This window comes from Pseudopipra pipra, chromosome 23, assembly GCF_036250125.1.
Source record: "Pseudopipra pipra isolate bDixPip1 chromosome 23, bDixPip1.hap1, whole genome shotgun sequence".
Classification (NCBI taxonomy): domain Eukaryota; kingdom Metazoa; phylum Chordata; class Aves; order Passeriformes; family Pipridae; genus Pseudopipra; species Pseudopipra pipra.
In genome coordinates this window covers 5,805,501-5,825,126 of record NC_087571.1, presented here as the reverse complement: position 1 = coordinate 5,825,126, position 19,626 = coordinate 5,805,501, and the positions used below count along the sequence as shown (strand labels likewise).

Here is a 19,626-nt window from a genome sequence, read left to right as displayed (position 1 = left end):
CAGTAATTAAATGATGCAAAGTTATAAGAGCATCAGCCCTGTGCCAGTGCTCTTTTTGTGCTGCTGAATATCACATCTTGCTGTGCTGCAGGACAGCCCAGCATACCAATGTGGCTGCTCTTTGCTCAGACTGAGTCTGTACACAAACAACAGGGACAGGGCAGAGCTGCCTCTGGCCAGGAGAAAAAGCTGAACTTCAGTGTGGGGGAAAATGGAAACTTGTGTCCTTACAACCCCCACCTCCCTCCTCCTCCACACACAGCCCCCTGACCCCAGACCAAAATCAAGGGTGAAAACGTTCATCACAAATCAGCCCTCGGTCTCTTTTCTGGGTAAAGATCCTTTTCAGGGAACAAAATGTTCTGTAAAACATTAACCCATTGTTTTCCCTCCAAGGGAAGCCCACACAAGAACAGTCTCTGCCTCCTAAGGAATAAAGGATTATTACAGGCTCTGCCCTTCGCCCTCTCCTCCCCATCCTCCAGGTGGGATGAGAATTAAAAAGTCTCCTCAGCAATTCAGAACCCCCAGCACTCCAGTGCATCAGGAACTGGGGTTTGGCACTTTGGACAAATAAAATATCCTGCAAGAAGGAACTCGTTGGCTGTGGCCACTGGCAGATAAAGGACATGGGTCTGACCACAGAATGTGCCAGTCATAAATGCAGCAATAATTATGGGGGGTTTAATTCCTTTTACTGGCCATACCATCCATCCCAACCCCCAGAACAATCACACACATCATGCTTTTAGTATTTTCCATTTAGAAGCAACGACCCATTTCTGGCCCACTGCAGGTCTCCAGCCTGGAGATCACATTCCCAGAAACACATTTGGTTATTGCAAACCCAAAGAGAGGCATTTGGCCTTGCAGGAATGATTAGCTGCTCAAAACACACGGATGCACCAGGAAAACCTGCCTCTTCCTTAAGGGGTTTTTTATTTCTCTCACTATTTTATTGCAGGTATTTGCTTGGCTTTTCTATGGACATGTGACCGACTGTAAATCTCCTGCAGGCAGGGATTAAAGTCACCCATGTGACACAGCCACTCAGTCCCAGGCAGGGGTGGCCCTGGACTCTGAACAGGCCAAAGCAGACACTTCAAAATGCTTATTTTGGGTACAAATCAACTCATGCAACTCTTTCAGCTGGTTTTCCTTGGACTACCCAGATCCAGCCTCACCAGGAATGGCTGCCAAGACAGCAAGGGATGGGCAAGAACTGAGGGAATCTGAATCCAGGCCCCTCTCAGGTAGGATTTCTTGGGAAGTTTACACCTCTTTTAAGGCAAGCAGGGCACTGGTGGTAAGATGGGGCAAAGCTCCCTCTCTCCTCTAAGATATTCTACCTCCTCATTTGCATCTCTTTCAGCATCCAGCACCCATACTTTTAATATCAGCTCTACCTGCCTGGATTCAAAGAGAACAGAGCAAGGCAGGGCAGCAAGAACACCCTTTAGTCCACATCCCTTTGTGCAAAGGCAGCTCTAACACCAAAATCCCTGATGGGGAACGAGAAAGGCAAAATACTCCTTTTGGAAATGATAATTTCTATTTCTTTTCCCCCACCTCCACCCCCCTCTGAGTTCCTTCTAAACCTTCCACTTCCATTATTTAGCACATGCTTGGAGGGTTGAGAGGAGGAGGAGGCAGAGTGGCCCCATGCTGGGATCTCCCCATGCTCACACCACACACTGCTGGTTAACAGGCCCCAGGATGAGGCAATACAGCACTTTAATGCCCTCTCCCACGGGCTGCAGCACCACAAGCAGCACTCCAGAGCATGGGCAGCACTGCCCAGCACTGCCCAGCTACTCACTCCGTGCCTCTGGGCTTTGGGATTCAGCAGCAGGAGCTGTTGCTATGGAAACGTGGAGGATGGACAGGACACGTCAAGGTGAAACCCCGTGGAAATCAAGGGGAAGGGGCAGGGGGGACAGAGAGGAGAGAGAGGAGCTTTAGTGAGAGTGAGAATGACCTGAATCCCCATGGCAGGGCTGTGCTACCTCAAGAGGCTGCAAAAATCGTGCCCTGCTGCTGCTTTCCAGCCCCCCCTCCACAGGGAAAGGACTTCCCTGTTCCTTCCCACCTCCATGCACTGCATCCAGGGAACATGCAGAGAGCAGGAAAAGGGACTAACAGCCCTGAAAGGGGGAGCAGCTCGGGAAATGAGTGAGTTCTGGGAGAAACTGCCAGCCTGCACTGCCCAGGCTGCACCAGGAAATACAGGGATTGCCAGGACAGAAGGACAAGGGATGTCCTTGCTCCCAAAAGCCCTGGGAAGAACACAGCAGGAGAGACACGAGCTGTGGGAGGGATTTCTCTCCTATTGCACATAAAATCTTTTGGTTTTAAATAATTATCACTGCCCTGCCTCCAAGACCCCAAGAACCATCAGTGACAGAGAGGGGTAAATCAGGCACCTTGAGGGGCTGGGGAGCAGCCCCATGGAGAGAGAGCTGGGGGGAAAAATAAGAGAAGAGCAGGAAAAAAACCCCAGGGATGTTAGGAAACCCCCCAGGGATGTTAGGCAGACTGCAGCACACCCAGTGAGAAGATCATGCAGAGCACAGTGGACCAAAGGCAGCCCTTTGTGCCGTACTCACTCTCTGCTAAACGGGAGGTGGGTGCAGCAGGACTGGCTGGGGAAAGAGAAAGGCAGGTGAGGAGGGGGGGGGATTCCTGGTAAAAACTGCCCAAAGGGAGAGTGGGAAGGGCTTTGGAATCTGGGGGTTATTCTGGGGCTGGTTTGTTGGGTTGGGGGTTTGCACATGGAGATGTTTGGGTGTCAAACCCAGTGCTCCCAGGGATCCCAGCAGGGGCTGTGCCTGGAGGGGCAGAACAGAATTTGCAAATGAAAAAGAGAGTTCAGCCCACAAAGAAGGGAGAAGAGCTGGAACTTACCCTACAGGGGAGCAGAGCTGGGGGCTATGGATTGACTGGCAGCCTGCTGCCACATTAAAAACCACCAAAAGACTCCCCAACAACTGTGCTTTAATGCTCCTCAGAGCCACACACCTGTCCCCAGGTGATGGACATGAGGCTTGGCAGGCAGACCTGACGGTGGGGCTGAAACAAAGCTTTTAATGCTCTTTTTCCTCTCTTCTTAATCGGATTTTTCCCCCTTTTCCTGCAGCCCTGATGTGCACACCCCAGCCCTGATCTCCCCTGGCTCTCACTGCTGTGTTGGACTCTCCCCAGACCCTGGGAGCTGTAACACTCTCCATGATTCCCTTCAGAGAAGGGAGATAATTACTTCTGCTGCAATTAACAGGCTCCACACAATTGCAGGCCCCAGACTGCACATATGTTGTGGAAATGTCTCCCAGGTGACTCTCTAACTGCTGCAATTTGCAATTGTCTGTCCATCTGTCCCTTCATTCATCCACCCTGACTACCAACCCAGCCATCCTCTCACTGCTCCACTGTGTCCAAGCTTTTGGATAAAACAGTCTTGAAGGAAAAGCAGCACAGGTGTGATTTAAACACGGCAATTTGGGGTAAAAATAAAAATGATTTCCTGGTTCTTTTACTTCGGCTTCAGAAATCTCAAAGGATGTGACAGCAGCTTCCCCAAGCTCGTCCATGGGATCTTGGGAATAACAGCAAGGACACATTAATAAAGAGAATAATGCTCTCTGAGATGAAGAGGTTTCTTTGGGCTCCATTGATTAGCTGTGATTGGAACAGCACAAAGCTGTGGAGCACCCAGTGTTTCACTGACAATTAAACACATCCATCACATTTCTGACTCTGCATTGGGAAGGGGGAAACATGCTTTTTGGTTTTCATTTAGTATGGGGTTTATTTAAGTACACAATCTACACAAGTGCTGGAAGACTGTCCAAAGACTACTAATGGTAAAAATTACTGGTGAGAAGAGGCAAAAAATGTGAATTTTTTCTCTTGAAGTTTTTGCTTTCAAAATTGTGAAGATATTAAAAATTTAGAAGTTTTTGGTTGGCTCTTAATTGGTCTAAACCAGACTTAAAGTTTACCTAAAACTTCTTCCTCTTTGGTTTCCCTGGATTATCTGTATTTTATTAAAATTTAACGATTTTAATGGATTCATAAATATGAAGCCTTCCACTACTCCAGTCTGCAGTCACTACACTATCTATTATTATTATTAGACAATCACTATGTTAAATATTTCAGTTGCATGCTTTACACTAAAGACAAATATGTTAAGCCCTAATTCTGTTCTAAAAAAGAGCAGCATCACCCAGAGCAGGGTGACTATTCTAGAGTCAGTCTTGTTAGGAAATGGACACTACCAGTTACTCCATTTCTAAAGACCCTGAGAGGAAAAAGGCACTAAATTAAAAGCTAATGTTCTGTATGTTAGAGGAACAAAAAAAAAAGAAAAAAAAAAGAGTGAAAGAAATGCAGAGAGCACTTACGTGGGTGAGGGATGCCTGCAGTTTATCCATGGATGGAACACAGACCAAAAAAATAAAAAGACAGAGATAGACACACAAAAAAAAATGTAGAAGATGTGAGAAGAGGAGACAGAGAACAGGGAGCTGGAAAATCAAAATCCCACAGGTGTCCTGCCCCACACTGCTCTGCCCAGCAGCTCTGGGGAGGCACAAGTTGGCAGACAAAAACCAAGACCATGCACAGCTCAGGGGCCTCCAAACATGCACCTGATGGGCTGGGAACTGCCCTGAGTTCAGAGGGGCTTCAGAAGAGCTGCAGAACGGGACAGAGCTCTGGGTGTGATGGTGGGAAGAAGAACAGGCTGAAGATCAGGATGCAGGGGAATGGGAAAGAAGAACCACAGAACCACCACCTCTCCCCTGCCTGCTTTTGTCACATCTCCCCAGCCCACTCTGCTCCTTTTCTTTCTCCCTCTCTCCTTCCCATCTTGAATAACTCTGATTTTGTATTCCTGCCACCTTCATTCTTGGCTGGAACAGGAGGGACAGTGTTGGGCCACAGTCTGTGCCTGGACTGGAAGATGACCCAGTACAGCACAGCAGAGGCTGTGGAATCCCCTCGTGGATGGGCACCTTAAAGCAGGGATGTGCAGAAAAGAGAACCCCCCTCCCTCCCCAGCTCATGGCCTCGATGTGCTGAACATCTCCACTTCTGATTTGCAAAACAAACCTGCCCTGTGCCAGTGCCATCAAATTCTCCAGGACCAACACCCTCCTCAACTGCTTTTCCTTATTTAAATCCCCCCTTACACAGTCCCTTCTCTTTGGCAACACCAAGTCCATTGTGGCAGCCCAGGGCACCAACCAGTGCAGGTAAAACAGCTCCTCTGCCTCCTCCCTCCCAGGGTGATTTGTAATGAGCCACCAAACCCACCACAACCCAAAGCCACCCCGAGAACCCGGGGTGCAGCCAGGCCTGCGAGACAAGGAGGTGTCATTCCATGCATGGCAGAGGTTCCCTGGAGAGACTGAAGGTGAGGTGAGCAGAGGGGCAGGGCAGGGCTGGCTTTCACTTACGGACTGGCTGTGTCTTGAACTCGGAGGGCAGGCTCAGCTCCCCCACGCCCTTGCCGTTGACAGCAGACAGCCTCACCGAGTAGGTGGTCTCAGGCTTCAGGCCAGTGATGGTGATGGTGCCCTCCACGTTGGCTGGGGCAGAAACAAGGGAAGGAAAGCAAAGAAAAGCTCAGGGGTCGTGGTGATAACAAGAAAGAAATAAGCTCTATTGTTCCTGCACAGACACGAGGGAGGAAAGAGAGGAATAAACGTGACTCTGTGTGATCCCATCACTCCAGAGGGGAACTAACAGAAGAATTTCAGTTCCAGGCATGATTGGTGGAGGAAGATTCAGCTCTGGAATAGAAGTTTCCTTTTCATAGTCACAACATCACAGAATATTCTGTGTTGGAAGGGACCCACAAGGATCATAGAGTCCAACTCCAAAGTGAATGGTCCATACAGAGATTGAACCCACAACCTTGGCATTATTAGCACCAGCCTCTAACCAACTGAGATAATCTCTAGTCCTCCCAAATCAGAATGAGTTTGGTTTATTTGACTTACAGATCCATTTGAAGCAGTGTGCAGTGCCATGGGTTTAACAAGATGGGGTGTAATGGGAGGCAGCTTTGCTGCTGGAATAGGAGGGTTTATTTTCCAAGAACTGAGGGGCTTGAAAAGCCTTCTGTGGGAAGCACACAGACACTCCCCAGTCAGCAAGTGAACACTCATCTGATTCCAAGCACAGGGCTCCTCACCTCCTTCAGGGAGGATGGTGTGAACAAGGAAGGGCTGCAGAGATGAGCACAGTGCTGCCCACCTGTGCCCTGCCACACAGGTACAGCCCTCAGCACACTCATCTCCCAGGGAAAACACAACCTGTCACTGCACAGAAAATGTTTAACAACTATTTTTGGGCCTTATAACTACAGGAGGTGGAAGTGCAAAGCTGTGGAACCCTCCTCTGTGGCTGTTCCCTAAAGGACAGTCGGGCTGGGGAGGTTCAGGTGGGGGAGGTACCACCTGGTTGTGTTGTCCTACCTTCTTTTGCATCATACAACCTGGAATGCCACTCTCCCTCGCCCAGGGCCCTCCACTCTGCCTTGTACTTGAGGATGGGAACACCACCAGTGGCTTCAGGCTCATCAAACTCCACCTGGGCAGTGCTGGAATAGGGCTCCACTCTGTCGATGGACGGGGAGGACGGAGTGTCTGCGGGAGAAGGGAAGAGAACAGAGACACAGGAGGGGTCAGGGAAAAGAAAGCAGCAAATTGGGGACATCAATGACACCCTTGGCATGGCTTCACAAAGGAGAGGAGGAGGTTGGGCCTGAGGCTCCCTTTGGAGCAGCTTTTAAGAAGGTTAATTAGTGCAGAGACCTTCATCTTGTCTCCTCTCTGTGAGGCTGGAGACTCACAGTCCCTTCTCTAATTGAGGACAACCAAAGCACTGTAGCAAAAGCACTCTGGATGCTCTTCTGTCCCTACAGTCCTTCCATGGGGCACTGCCATATAGAGCCTGACCCCAGAGACCCTCCCAGGGTGTGCTGCAGTCAGACACGGCCCCTTGGGCTGGGTCAGCTCTGGGGTTTGTGTCGTGCACTCCCTGTACCATCAGGGGTATTTTGCTGATTTGGGGAAGCCCCTGTGCACACACATGCAATGTCTGTCAGAAATCACAGATCACAGCTCTGTCAAGGTGTGCTGGAAGCACAGGAAAGAACGAGACCCTCCAGAAACAAGGAAACAGAGACACTGAGCACCTACAGCACAGAGTCTGGAACAGCCTCCCTGAAAGCAGAAGTTGGCTCTCCTGCTGAACACAAACTACAACAGAAGGGCCACTCTGTCACCTCAGTTCAACGCCCCACACACTTGATTCCCTGCTCTCCTCCTGGGCTGCTCACCTGCCTGCACCAGGATGAACTCGGAGGACTCCTGGCCGATGCGGTTCACTGCAGTGCAGTTGTAGTTCCCAAAGTCGTTCTCCGAGTCTGGGGTCACCTGTGGGAGGAATGAAGGCTCATGCTCGGATCAGAACCCCCTTCTCACTCTGCCAAAGCACTCCTTTAACTGGAGGGACCCTACAGCAAAGCCCAGGTGTTGGCACTCCCAGGGCTGTCCACGGGGGAGAATTGCAGTGGGCAAAACCCAAAGGCAGGGAGGGGGTTGTGTCCTGTATTACCTGATTTTCTCAGCAGGGATGTGCCACAAACATCACACAACTCCATTGCTACCAACAGGGTGCCCTTGCAAAAGACTTAACCCCTTCAGCATCAGGAACATCAATTATCTGAGCCTCCCTGGCTGCACATGCCTCCTTCCCCCCTGGCTTTTCCTCACCTCCAGGTAACTTGCTGAGGGAGTGTTGTAGATCTTGATGTTGCTGTAGTTGGAGCTGGGGAGCAGCTGCCCGTCCCGGAACCAGGAGATGACAGCACTGGGGTAGGCAAACACCTCACAGGTGATGTTCACTTGGTTTCCCTCCCAGGTGTACACAGCCACGGGGCCCTGGAGCTTGGGGGCATCTGCAAGACAGATTTGTGAAGGCAATTGGAGCCAATCTCCCAAAGCAGCCCAGGCAGCCTCACCCTAAGGATCCCTTGGCTGGGGTCCACTTCAGTGTGGGAAAGGGAATCTAACACAGGAAATGGGAACTGTCCTCTCCCAGTGTCTTTTGCTGAAGGACATAAGGAGGAGACCTGCTCCATCCCAAAGCTGCTCCTGTGCAGAGTGGGAGGAGCAGAAAGCACGGAAATGGTAATGGAGAGAGATCAGATCCAGCTACAACTCCAACTCCAACTGCTGCATTGAAGAGGAGAGACACTGCTGCCCTGAACGTGGAAAGGATCTTTCCTTCTTCCCTTCTGGACTTTTATTGGAGGGAAAAGAGATTTGACCCAATGGAAATACTGCTTTATCATAGGAGAAATAATTAGGATTGTGTATATAATGTATTATAATATTTATTTGTGTGATTATTGTAATATAATTCCCTTCCCCCCATATTAAATCTTGTGTTGTGCCTGGAAAACCCCTCTCACACTGAAGTGAGTTGTGGGAGGGGGGCTTGGACTCGGAAATTGGATTTTTAGGAGTCTCAAACCACGACAGAAATTACGCCAGGAAGTTTTTCTAGGGAAGAACTCTGCTGCACCCAACAAATGGGACTGCAGCAGATCCATGGCCCATACCCTTCCCAATGTGCACAGAGCAGCCCAGCTGCAGACAGGCACAGCAAACACCCTCAGGCAGGCACCCAGCAACGTCTCCAGCTAAATGTGTCCAGGCTGAGCTGCCTCCCCCACCCTCAAACTCCACATCGGGCACGTCCCGAGCCAGGGGCACCTCGGTGTCACCCCGGGGAAAGGGAACCCAAGCACTGCCCCCTGCCAGCCCCCTCCCCAGCCCAGGCTCTGCTCCTTACACTGCACTTCCAGGTACATGGCCTGGGAGTCCTGGCCGATGGTGTTGCTGGCGGTGCACACGTACTCCCCCGCGTCCGTGTACTGGATCTCCTTCAGCGTCAGCGACGACACCCGCGCGTGGCTGCGCACGATGATCCGCCCGTCCAGGGTCTGCAGGGAGGGAAACACCCGTCAGGGGCTGAGCCCCCACCCGGGGCTGCACGCTACAGGGGTGCCAACAAGGGCAGCTCTAGCTCACGCCAACCCTGCGGGGCTCAGGGCTTGGGAGGGGGGCACCCGAGGCCGGAGGGCGCAGGGAGGCACTTCCAAAACAGCGGGGAGGTTCCTGGTCACCAACCAACTGCAGGGACTCAGAGCACTCAGGAGAAGGGGGAAAAAGGAGATGAAGGACCAGAGCATCAGGTGCTACTACGAAGATCTGAGGGCAACCAGACAAAGTCAGGCTTCTCCCCAGAATGAGAACTGCAGAGATCCGGCTCTGGTTGGAAGTTTTTGTCAGCATGGAAGGAAATAAAGGAAACCTCCCCAATGGTTACTGTGCTTCCCCTCAGAGAATTCAGCCCTCCCTGCTCACTCACCAACACTGGATTTATTTCAGTGTCCTTGCAATGGCATTAATAAGAACAGATCCAGAATTCAGAGTAGAGTCATGCAAAAAGAAAGCTCAGAACTTCCACCTGAACATGGCACGAGAACAGAGAAAAGTGCAGAGGGGCACAGGAAGAGAGAAGAGGGCAAGAAAACTACAGTCCAATCTCACGTGCACAAAACCAGGATCCCTCAATGACACAAAACCAATTAGAGGTGGGGTTTTTCCCTTTCTTCTACCCTGCACACAGGTCTCCTGCAATCCCTGACCAGTGCCACAAACTCCATCCTTCTGACTTGTGATTTGACTCCCAAACCCACTTCTGAAACCAAAATATTGCAAAAGGTAATTTTACATCCCCACTTCCTCAAGGTCTAACACAGACAGAGTGCCAGGGACAACTGCACAAGGAATGCAACTGGTTCTGAAGATGAAGCTCTGTCTCTTAATGCCAAAGGCACAGGAAAAGAAAAAGAAAGATGGGGGAAATACCCTAAAGAAGAGAAAAACATCTTCCCAAGAAAGCACACGACTAGTTCTCTTTATTCCTGTTTCAGCCCATCAGATGCCAACAACTCCTGGCTACTGGAGACAGGACAGGTAGAAACTTGTGAGTCAGACACAGACATTTGTAATCCTTTACCTTGTCTCCTTGATTTCAAGGATTTTGGATTACAAAGTGCTTCCTAGAAATGGGGAGAGCCCCTCAGGGACACAGGCAGGAGCTCCTGCCCCAGCAGAGCAGGGTGTGAGGGGTCTCTGCAGTGCCAACCACTGCAGCTCCTCCTCAGATTCACAAGGTGTTCCTCCCCAGATTGTGCCCATCCCTGGGGCACACAGTCACTGTGGGCACAGCCTGCCCAGAGCTCAATACCCCAGAGCCAAAGGGGAAGAGGAGAGGCAAATAAAACGCTTTTATCCCCCTGCCCTCCACCTTCTGGAGTTTTCAGTCCTTCCACAAACAAGGATCCCTGACTTAATTCCACACAGTCCTACCTCCTCCTCCCCCACTTCCCACCACCACAGAACACCTGGAAATCCTGCCCACAGGTACAAACTGCAGTGAAGGAAGATGAGGGGTCTCTCCTGGCTCTGTGCTTGCCCTGCCCTAACCCAACCCTTCAATATTTGCAGGGCTGCCCTGACTCCCAGGGCAGCACCAGCTGTGGTGGGACTGGGGCTGTGCTGCTGTGACTCCCTCACCTTCCTCACCCTCAGGAAGAGTGAAACACTGGATGCCAAGTGTCCCCTGCACTTCCCCAGCCCAGAATTCCTGCTGCTGAACCCCTGCCAAAAGCCCCCAGGCAATTTAAAAGCCATTTTAAGGATCTATCCTGCCCGAGCTGCAGTGAGAAACCTTCACCAACATTCTCACCAAACCCCAGCTGGAGATTTTCAGACACAGAGGCAGCAAGGAATGTAGAGGCAGCAAAGCTTAACAGTGTTAGTGCTCTTATTAATGAAAAGCTGGAGAGAGAGAGCCCAGAGCAAACACTGGGGGCAGGGGACAGAGACAACTGTCACAGGAATTAACAGGAGTCCTGAAGATGCAACTACTCAGATTCCAAATTCTTCAATGCAAACTGCTCTGAATATCTGATGCCTTCACTTGCCACGGTACATCTATTCCAACAGATTATTCTGGAGGAAGGGGGGGCAGGATCTTCTCAGCCCCACATGAAACACAGGTGGATGGTGTTCAAATTACAGCTTTACTCTGTTTAGGCCACACCAGTCTCTGTGGTTTAGGATGGCTTAAAAATAAGTAAAGAAAAAATCAGGGTACCCAGAGCTTCCACAAAGTTGATCCTAAAAATACATACATGAGCCTCCCCCAGTTCTGATGGTTAATTTTGTTCTCTACCTGACCCTTATTATTTGCTTGGAAACAAACTTTCTGGTCCATTTTGAAGCAAGTGTTACAAATCAGGTGCACATAAAGGTAGGTTATTCTCATTATTATTATTATTACTGTTTTTCCAGTACAGTACTGACTGTGACATTAAAAGCAATGAACCCCACTTGCACCAACCCCCCCCCTCACTGACCCTTGCAAATCAAAGACAAAGAGTAATTGAGCAATTTGGAGCATTTTCTGGAGAAATACACCTCCTGAAAGGTTTATCTGCATTGATTTGGAAATGGAACATGATGCAGTTGTCCTTTAAGAGAAGGTCAAGCTTCAGGAGCACCATGAGCAAATAGGTGAGTTGGCTGGAGCAGAAGAGAATTATCTCGGGGGGAAAATCCTTCCCCAGAACACACTGGTGCTAATCTTCAATCTCCAAGAGAGGCAGCATGGGGAAAGCAGGATCTGTCAGATTTTACAGCTGCTTTTGCTTTTAATTGTCTTTTTTTCCTTTAAAGTGGCAGGGTTACTCACTCCCAACACAGCTAGTTTGCTCATCCAGAAATGCAGCACTACAGGCCAAGTAATTTCTAATTCTAGAAGCTGTTTCTCTCATGTGCTGGTATTTAACTTGGTCATATTAATGCTCGTTTAGTTGGCTTGGTTACTGGACTAGAGGTTTGTTAATCTTGTAATGCTTAAAGAGAAACCAAAACCAAAAACCTAAGGAGTTTGCTAAAGGTCTGGTAATCTTATACCTCTTGTTTCTCGGGCCGGGTCCACGAAGCCTGGAGAGAACAGATATAGAACACAACAACAACAACAGAAAAAAAGCAATAAAAGTTTATCAAAGGTTGCTTTCAGGTTATCAGTGTTTGCAGCACAGTGTGTCCTGTGCACATGCAGGCTCCAGGGTGTACATCTCCTGGGGGGGGCATCACACTTCCCATTGCCCACAGAACCTCAGTTTAGGTGGGTGTTCAGAATTCCAGCTCCTAGAAACTGGTTGTAAGGTTACCAACCAGGGGGTACTGGCACCTGAAAGTGCTCCTGTGTTCACACAGCCCGGGACTGTGTCCCCTGGCACCTCTCACCTTCTCCAGAGCCCTGTGCCCAGGTCCTGGGGAGGTGCCTCTGCTCACCTGGGCCACTGAAGTGCAGTGTTAAGTCCCAGAACTGGTTTTCTCCCCCTGGTTTGTTTGCCACCCACCCACACTGATTCCCACTGACCCCAGTAACGTGGCCATGCATCTGGAGCTGCATTTCCATGCATTCTGTGCCAGGAGGAGATCTCGAGCTGCAGAGCACTGGGACAGTGGGACACCCTGCACAGGGCACAGCAGGACCTGGTGCCTCCAGCTGATCATACCCAGCCCTTCCTGGGCCTGGCACAACCCAACAGCAGTGAAACATGCACAAACCTTACATTAAAGCAGGTATTTCAGGCAGGTATTTCCTGTTCAGAGAAAGCCACCACCAGTGTGGACATAATCACTGTGGTTCAGAAAGACCAAAGCTGCTGGGTTCCATTTTCCCCCCTATAATTTATATTTCAAATATCTTCTGGACTCTGTATCCATTGTATCTCGATCCACTTCAGTTCAGGAGCCCAAAATCAGCTGCTAATGTCCCAGCCACGATGGCACCACTGGGTGTGAGGCACGAGTGTGGATGTCACAGCGCACACACGAGTGACAGGGATGGAGATGGAGGCTCAGGGAATGAGACTAAAAAACACAGCACTGTCTCCACAGGGCTTCTAGTGAACATTGTGAGACTCAAATATTAACAGATGGGACACACAGCCTCGTCCTACAATGTCTTGGATGAAAGCAAAGCATTTGCTTGTAACTAGAAGCCTGAGGAGAAGCTCCCCAACACCTGCACAGGGCAGGACACTCCCCAAACCTGGTCATTTCTGTGTCTATATATCCTGTTGTGCACAAGGTCCTTGAAAGCTGAACAGGCAGCCTAATAACCCAAAATAATCCCTTCTTGCTGTCCCAGTCACTCTGCCAGGGACCTGCCTTGCCTGTACCCATCTGAGTCCCCTTCCAGTCCTGTTCACTGGGTCCCCACAGTGTCAGCACAGGGGGATTCTTTTTATCCTCTGGTGTTCAGGACCTGCCAACCTAAAGGAACATGAAGAAGGAAAAAAGCCTGTTCCCACATCCCCAGAGTTTGCTGTTCCTTTGTCACTCAGGGATGTGGGGAAAGAGGCAGAAGCACATTCTCCATCCTGGAGAGTTCCAGGCTAACTGTCCTTCACCAAGACAGAGAGAGACACAAGCTCTACTCAGCACCATGCAGGGAACAAGGAGGGGGGGAAACAAGTTGTTAAATGAGAATCCTCATCACAAAGGAGTTCCTGGGAACTGCCAATGTAATTCTCTCCCCGGATCATTAAATCCAAAGATAGTCCCATGTACATCTCCTAAGATGCAGAGCACAACACAAATTTAAGACAGGGAGTTGTATTCGAGGTATATTGCCCACTTAGGAGGAAAAAAAAACAAAATACAATCAGGAAATTAGGCTTCCATTAAGTTAAATTTGGAATGTTAAGTGTTCTGCATCCCTTTGCTGAGGATGTTGCAGCAACACTCACCTGCACCATCAGAGTACCTGACTCTCCTCCACGTCACTAAATCTGCCTTTTAGTTTTTATTTTTTTTTTAATTACTGCACTGGTCATTTGACCTGGTGTGAGCTGTGCAAGGGAACGAGATCCTGAGCTGCAGACACCCCTCCTGTCAGCCCTGGCCACAGGATAACAGCCTGGATGAACCCTTCTCTGCTCCCCTCCCATGTCCACCCACTGAGCTGCACTGCTGGGTAAGAACCCCAGGACTGGCTCCACAACTGCTCCATGGAATGTGTGCAGTCAGAGACTGTCTCAGCCAAAAATCTGACACTTTGCACTGAAACTGTAAAACTTGTTGCACCACTCACAGCACATCGAGACTCACTTCCTGAGGCACAGTTAAGTTTTGTGCCAGAGCAGTGAGAGAAACGTGGCTCTTCACGGGGCTGGGAAGCACTGAAGGTGAGGAGGGAGCTGAGCAGCTCTCCCCTGGGATCCCTCCCAGTTCCTGCTGCCTGCACTGGCACAGCAACAGGCACTGAAGGGGAGAGGAGGGCAAACCCCTCCAACCCATCCTGCTGCTGCCTTCCCAGGCCCCTGCTCTGCAGCAGGGACAGACAGCAATCCCACACTGACAAGGCAAACATCCCTCCTAAGCAGCATGTTCCTACCTTCACAACCAGAGTAAACCCCAGGTAAGCAAATTTTTAATTTCATCATTGTTGTCATTATTTGCTCTGCGCTCTCTGCAGAGCAGGAGCCACAAAGGGTGGTTTTCTTGCTTATTTGGGGGTTTGGGAAGGTTTTCTCTGAAGTACAGAACGTTAATGGGAGTTAAGGCACCTCTAAAAATCTAGACTGAAGTATGATTACAAGAGTAAACAAGATGAAGCAAGATAGAAGCATCCAAGTACCTGAAGAATATTCAGAAGTAGGGCTTCATAATCCTAAAAATAATATTGTTTGTGCTGCATCAAAGACCATCCATTTCCCTGTGCTGTCCCAGAGACAGCAAGGGCAGAGGAACCTGAATGTATGAATTTGGTTGTACATTGAGTAGAAAGGTAATCAGAGCTGTTCTGACCTGAGGATTTCCTGGATGTTTGTACCATCCACCTAAACCTCCAGCACAAGAGAGAGAATGGGAAAAGTGTAAGACAAACCAAACCAAAACACACACACACAAAATAAAATAACCCAGCCTAGAAAGTGCATGGTATGTGACCAAAATGTGTTTGCCCTGAAGGTCTAAACATGAGACACATGGCTGCACCTCAAACCTTGGATTTTCCCCCTGCCTGTATTAGAAAGTATCAGAGAATCACCATTTTCTCTACTATTGCTCAGCCACAGCATCAAGCAGGATATATGAGTCTCAAAAATCAGCAAAAATGAGTTAGCAGTTTTGCCACTGAGATCTGGAGGGTTTAACTGGGCTGGACAGAGGGGGCCCTGCAAACAGGCAGGCTTTAGTTTTTCTATTCTCCTCCCTGACAAAGCTCTTCCCATGGCTGTGACCCCAACTGCAGAGCCAGCAGCTCTGGAGCCCCGGGCTCCTCCCAGGACCCTCCATGAATAAATAACCTCCTCCTGTCCAAACAGGTGCCCCAGTCCCACTGCAGGGACAAGCCAACAGCTTCTGAGGGCACTGGAACCCTCTGTGAACATTGCAGGGATTCACAGCAGCCCTCCCACCCCAAAGATGCTGAGGAAGAACTGAAGCTGGAAAACTTTGGCACTCTGATTAATAAGTTACACATGAACAGCGTGGGGGAGAGCTGACATCATGGGGGCAATTAAAAAAAGCTCATTTAGGAGCTCCAGTGCAGGATGGCAGCTGTGGGGACAACTGACAGTGGACACCTCTGTTGCTCCCAGATTTCACAGTCTGTCCCCTGCTGCCTTCACACTGAGCCAGAACCCCTGGCATGGCCAAGGCAGCTGAGCCCTGAAGCATCCTGTTATTAGAAGATTATTAATAAGCAACAACTCCTCACTCCAGCTTTTATCTAGGCTTTCTTTAGCTCCAAATTATGCCTGCTGATCACTTATGCAACTATTATGAAACATCTACAGTAAAGCAGCACATCCTTATCTTGTCTAATTGAAGGAATTGTAGCCAGTAACAACACCAGCACTCTCCTCTGAAAGAAAAACTGCTAATTATTTTTGCCTTTAAAGAACAAAATGGCATTGATGTGATCAACAAAACAGGTGAGCACAAAGGCAGCCAGGCTTTTGTGCTTCAGGAATGTGCAGTCCCAGAGTACAACAGGGAAGGGCGAGAAGGAATGAACAGGCTCATTTGGGTCCACTGCACCTCTGAGAGGGGACAGCCCACAGCTCAGCCCTGCCACCCTCCCACTCACTGCCAATGCTGCCATCAGGGTGCTCATTCCCAGCTGGGACATGAGGGAAAAACCCTTTCACAGCCTTCCTGCAACTGTAGGTCCCTCTGGAAACTCCTCTGGAGAGGGTTTAGACTGCACTGCTCTTCAGGTTAATCCAAGCCCGAGTGATCCAGCAGGAATTCCAAAGCATACCCTCAGCTCTTACAGACAGAGGTGGCTCTTTCCAAAAGGACCCCTGTGGCACTGCTGCAGGGGTGGAGCTGAGCCCTGGGCAGACAGGGTGTGCTCCCCAGAGAGGGAACCCCCGGGACTCCCACGTGCATCCCCGTGCAGCTCATGCAGCCCAGGGCAGCAGGGCAGGCAGGCAGGGGCTGTGCTGATCCCCCAGGCAGATCCCAGGGCTCTGGGAAGGGCTGTACCTTCTCCTCGTTGCTGATGTTGCGGGTGGAGGTTCTCCAGGTGATGGAAGGGATGGGGTCCCCGGAGGCCTCGCAGGTCAGGGTGATCTGATCCTCCAGCTCCATGGCTGTTTTGTTTTCCACATAGGTGATTTTGGGTTTTGCTGGGAAGAAAAAGCAACCCTGATTCAGGTTGGGGCTCAGGGTGAAGCTCATCTGCCAACAGCAACGATTGGGACAGGCAGCACTGGGGGAAAAGGCTTTGGAATGGTGACAAGCTCAGTGCCATGCAGGGAAGGAGCAGAGTGGTGCTGGAGAAGAGGCACCTCCTGGCAGAACTAGAACCTCTTCTATTCATGCTTCCAGCTGAGGCTTGTAAGAGAGGACTAGGAGAGGGTGTATGTGAAGTAGAACCCATTTAACAGTGTACAAGTGATCAGTCCCTGGGATTACCAGCTGAATCTTCCACCTCCCTGTCTACTTTCTCTGCCCCAAATCAGCCTTTTGATAAGCAGCTTTGTTGAGTGGCTGCATATGGGACAGGGAGAATTATATTCCTTAACACTCCCAGATTCATAGAAGGCAGGAAAGCTGCTGATTCATCCCTGCAAGCTTGAGGTCACTCACACAGTGGTGGGGTGGAGTTCACCTCCCTGTCCAGGTTAGAGCAATTCCTACTGAGGTGCTAAAGCAGCTTTGGGTGGATCAGGATTCAGCCCTCTGGGCCTGGAAGATATTTCAGGTAGCATGTGAGCCTCATCACAGCCCCCCTGCCCAGGGCTGGATTTGTCTCCTCAGAGGGGAAGCAGGATGGGGCTGGGCTGTGTTTCAGACACACACACACGATGGCAGAGGAGCACAGCATTCCTTGGGGAAGCAGCAGCTCTGGATAAGCCCTGCCAGGCATTAACTGGGATAAGTAGGTTACTTCCAGCTTGCACTGGTGAGCTGCCAACACAGCCTGGAGTGGGAGGGGGATGGGAAGAGCATTCCTACCGAAGACTTTGAGGTGGATGGTGGCATCTGCCTCCCCTGCCTTGTTCTCAGCGATGCAGATGTACTCGGCCTCGTCGCTCTTGTCCACCTGCCTGATGACCAGCTCCGAGCCGTCGTAGTTGAAGCTGTATTTCTCCTCATCATCAGCCTCCTCCACGGGCTCTCCATCCCTGGGGGCACAAAGCACGTGGGTGTGGTGGGCAGCAGCAGTCAAAGGCTCCACAACCCCAAGGACAGTGTTCCTCAGGTGTGCAGCACTGCCTGGCACTGCCATGCAAGGCTGGGAGGGGACACGGCCAAACCAGCTGACCTGGCTGAGCACCTGCCTGCCAGGGGCAAGCACTGCATGAATTCCTTGGTTTGCTTTGCTGGCATGCACAGCTTTTGCTTTGTTAGACTGCCTTTATCTCAACCAACAAGGTTTTTTACCCTTCTGATTCTCCTCCCCATCCCACTCCCCCCAAGTGGGCTGTGTGGGACTCGGTTGCCCACCAGGGTTTAACCCACAGCAGAATCCAACTTCAGTTCCATCATGAGTCCACCCTTTCCCTTGTGAATCAAATCCATTCATTTCATTCCAGTTAAGATGGTTTTTCCCCTCCAGCCTGGTTTTCCAGGCCTTGGGGAATCACCCCTGCTCACACACCCCCCCCAGGACACTGCACACAGCATCTTACTTTGTCCACGTCACGGTTGGCTCAGGAAAACCATCAGCATCACATGCCAAGGTGACAGACTGGCTGAGGTTGGCAGTGGCATTCATAGTGCTCTGCCTGGCACGCACAGAAGGAGGTACTGGAAGAGAAGAAATCCACATCTGAGTTAGAAAGGACAGAAGGCTGAGCAAGAGGGAGCCTCAGGAGGCTCCTTGTGCATCTCTGCAATAACCACAGACGGCACCAGTTACTCAAACCCTTCCACCATCCCCTGCAGGTTTCAATCAACAGGTTTGATGCACGAGCTCTCCAAAGCAACCAGCACAGGGAACAAAGGGCAGGGGGTGAGGAGAGGCACAAAAAAAAAAATCACTGTAATGGACAAAAGCACTTGTGAGTCCCACCAGGCTCAATTCCTCACTCTCAGTCACGGGACATTTCAGTTCGGTTTCCATCAGATGAGAACTCCCACAGTGAGGTTCTCACCCCCTGCTCTGCACCAGCCTTACTCTGAGCTCTCACCATTCACAATGACCTGGATGTCCTTGAAGTTGATCTCCCCCCGAGCCAAGATCCTCCCCTCACACCTGTACGTCCCCTCGTCCGTCTTCTTGATGCCCCGGATCTGCAGGTAGTTGTTGGACAGGACTATGAACCGCACTGCAAAGACAGAAGGGAGGCTCACCCAGGGGCCTCAGGGCAGCTCTCTGCAGCTTCTGCTCCTCTCTGGGCCCCTTCTGGCTTGAGACAAGGATTGGTGGGGTGTTACTGCCCTTCCCACCACCAAAGGGAGATGCTGCTGCAGCTGGGTCTGACGGTGCCAAGGAAGGAACTGCTGTGGAGAGCAGCCAAGGGCTGGTGCTGGGCAGTGTAAGCACTCAGGGATAATCCACAGGAACACATCTACATTTCAGCAGAGCAGGCAATATGCTGAAGGCTTTGCTGCCCTCCTACCTGTGTGCCTGCAGCAGGTAGGTGTGACAAACCCAGCTGAGGCACAGCTGGAATCAGGGCTTTGGAGGCCCCTCTGGGCATGGCTGGCTGCAGCTTTGTGGAAGAAAGGGAAAGGTTCCTGCAAGGAGCTTTTAGCCCTTTTCCTCAGGAAGGCTGGAGAGTGTCACAACATCCAGCTTTTCTGTCTGATGGCACTTCTTTTATCTGATTGTTTTCTCTTTAGCATTCTTTGCTTATTCCAGCATCAAAGCCTGATGGTCATTTCTGTGGGAACATTGCTGCCCTGCCACTGCCAAACCACAGCACCCTGACCAACTGAACTCACACCCTGTGACCCAGTGCCAGACACAAACTGCTCCCCCTTTCCCTGGTGCCCACCA

The 19,626-nt window shown here is 50.6% G+C and overlaps 1 protein-coding gene across 12 annotated transcripts in view; it reads right to left on the bottom strand.

The window, feature by feature from the left end:
* The window catches only part of NCAM1 (neural cell adhesion molecule 1), an 87,855-nt gene that overhangs the window by 21,493 nt on the left and 46,736 nt on the right, over positions 1 to 19,626 (bottom strand). For 5 of the 12 annotated variants that reach the window (XM_064634618.1, XM_064634622.1, XM_064634623.1 and 2 more), the window contains exons 5-15: positions 18,815 to 18,952; positions 18,314 to 18,431; positions 17,637 to 17,806; positions 16,662 to 16,804; positions 12,066 to 12,095; positions 8,869 to 9,019; positions 7,785 to 7,969; positions 7,349 to 7,445; positions 6,483 to 6,653; positions 5,460 to 5,591; positions 4,404 to 4,418 (exon numbers count right to left, since the gene is read on the bottom strand). In XM_064634618.1, the coding sequence (XP_064490688.1) occupies positions 4,404 to 4,418; positions 5,460 to 5,591; positions 6,483 to 6,653; positions 7,349 to 7,445; positions 7,785 to 7,969; positions 8,869 to 9,019; positions 12,066 to 12,095; positions 16,662 to 16,804; positions 17,637 to 17,806; positions 18,314 to 18,431; positions 18,815 to 18,952 (1,350 nt within the window). The remainder of the gene's footprint in view (positions 1 to 4,403; positions 4,419 to 5,459; positions 5,592 to 6,482; positions 6,654 to 7,348; positions 7,446 to 7,784; positions 7,970 to 8,868; positions 9,020 to 12,065; positions 12,096 to 16,661; positions 16,805 to 17,636; positions 17,807 to 18,313; positions 18,432 to 18,814; positions 18,953 to 19,626) is intronic. The other 7 variants (XM_064634619.1, XM_064634628.1, XM_064634625.1 and 4 more) reach the window with 3 other exon arrangements.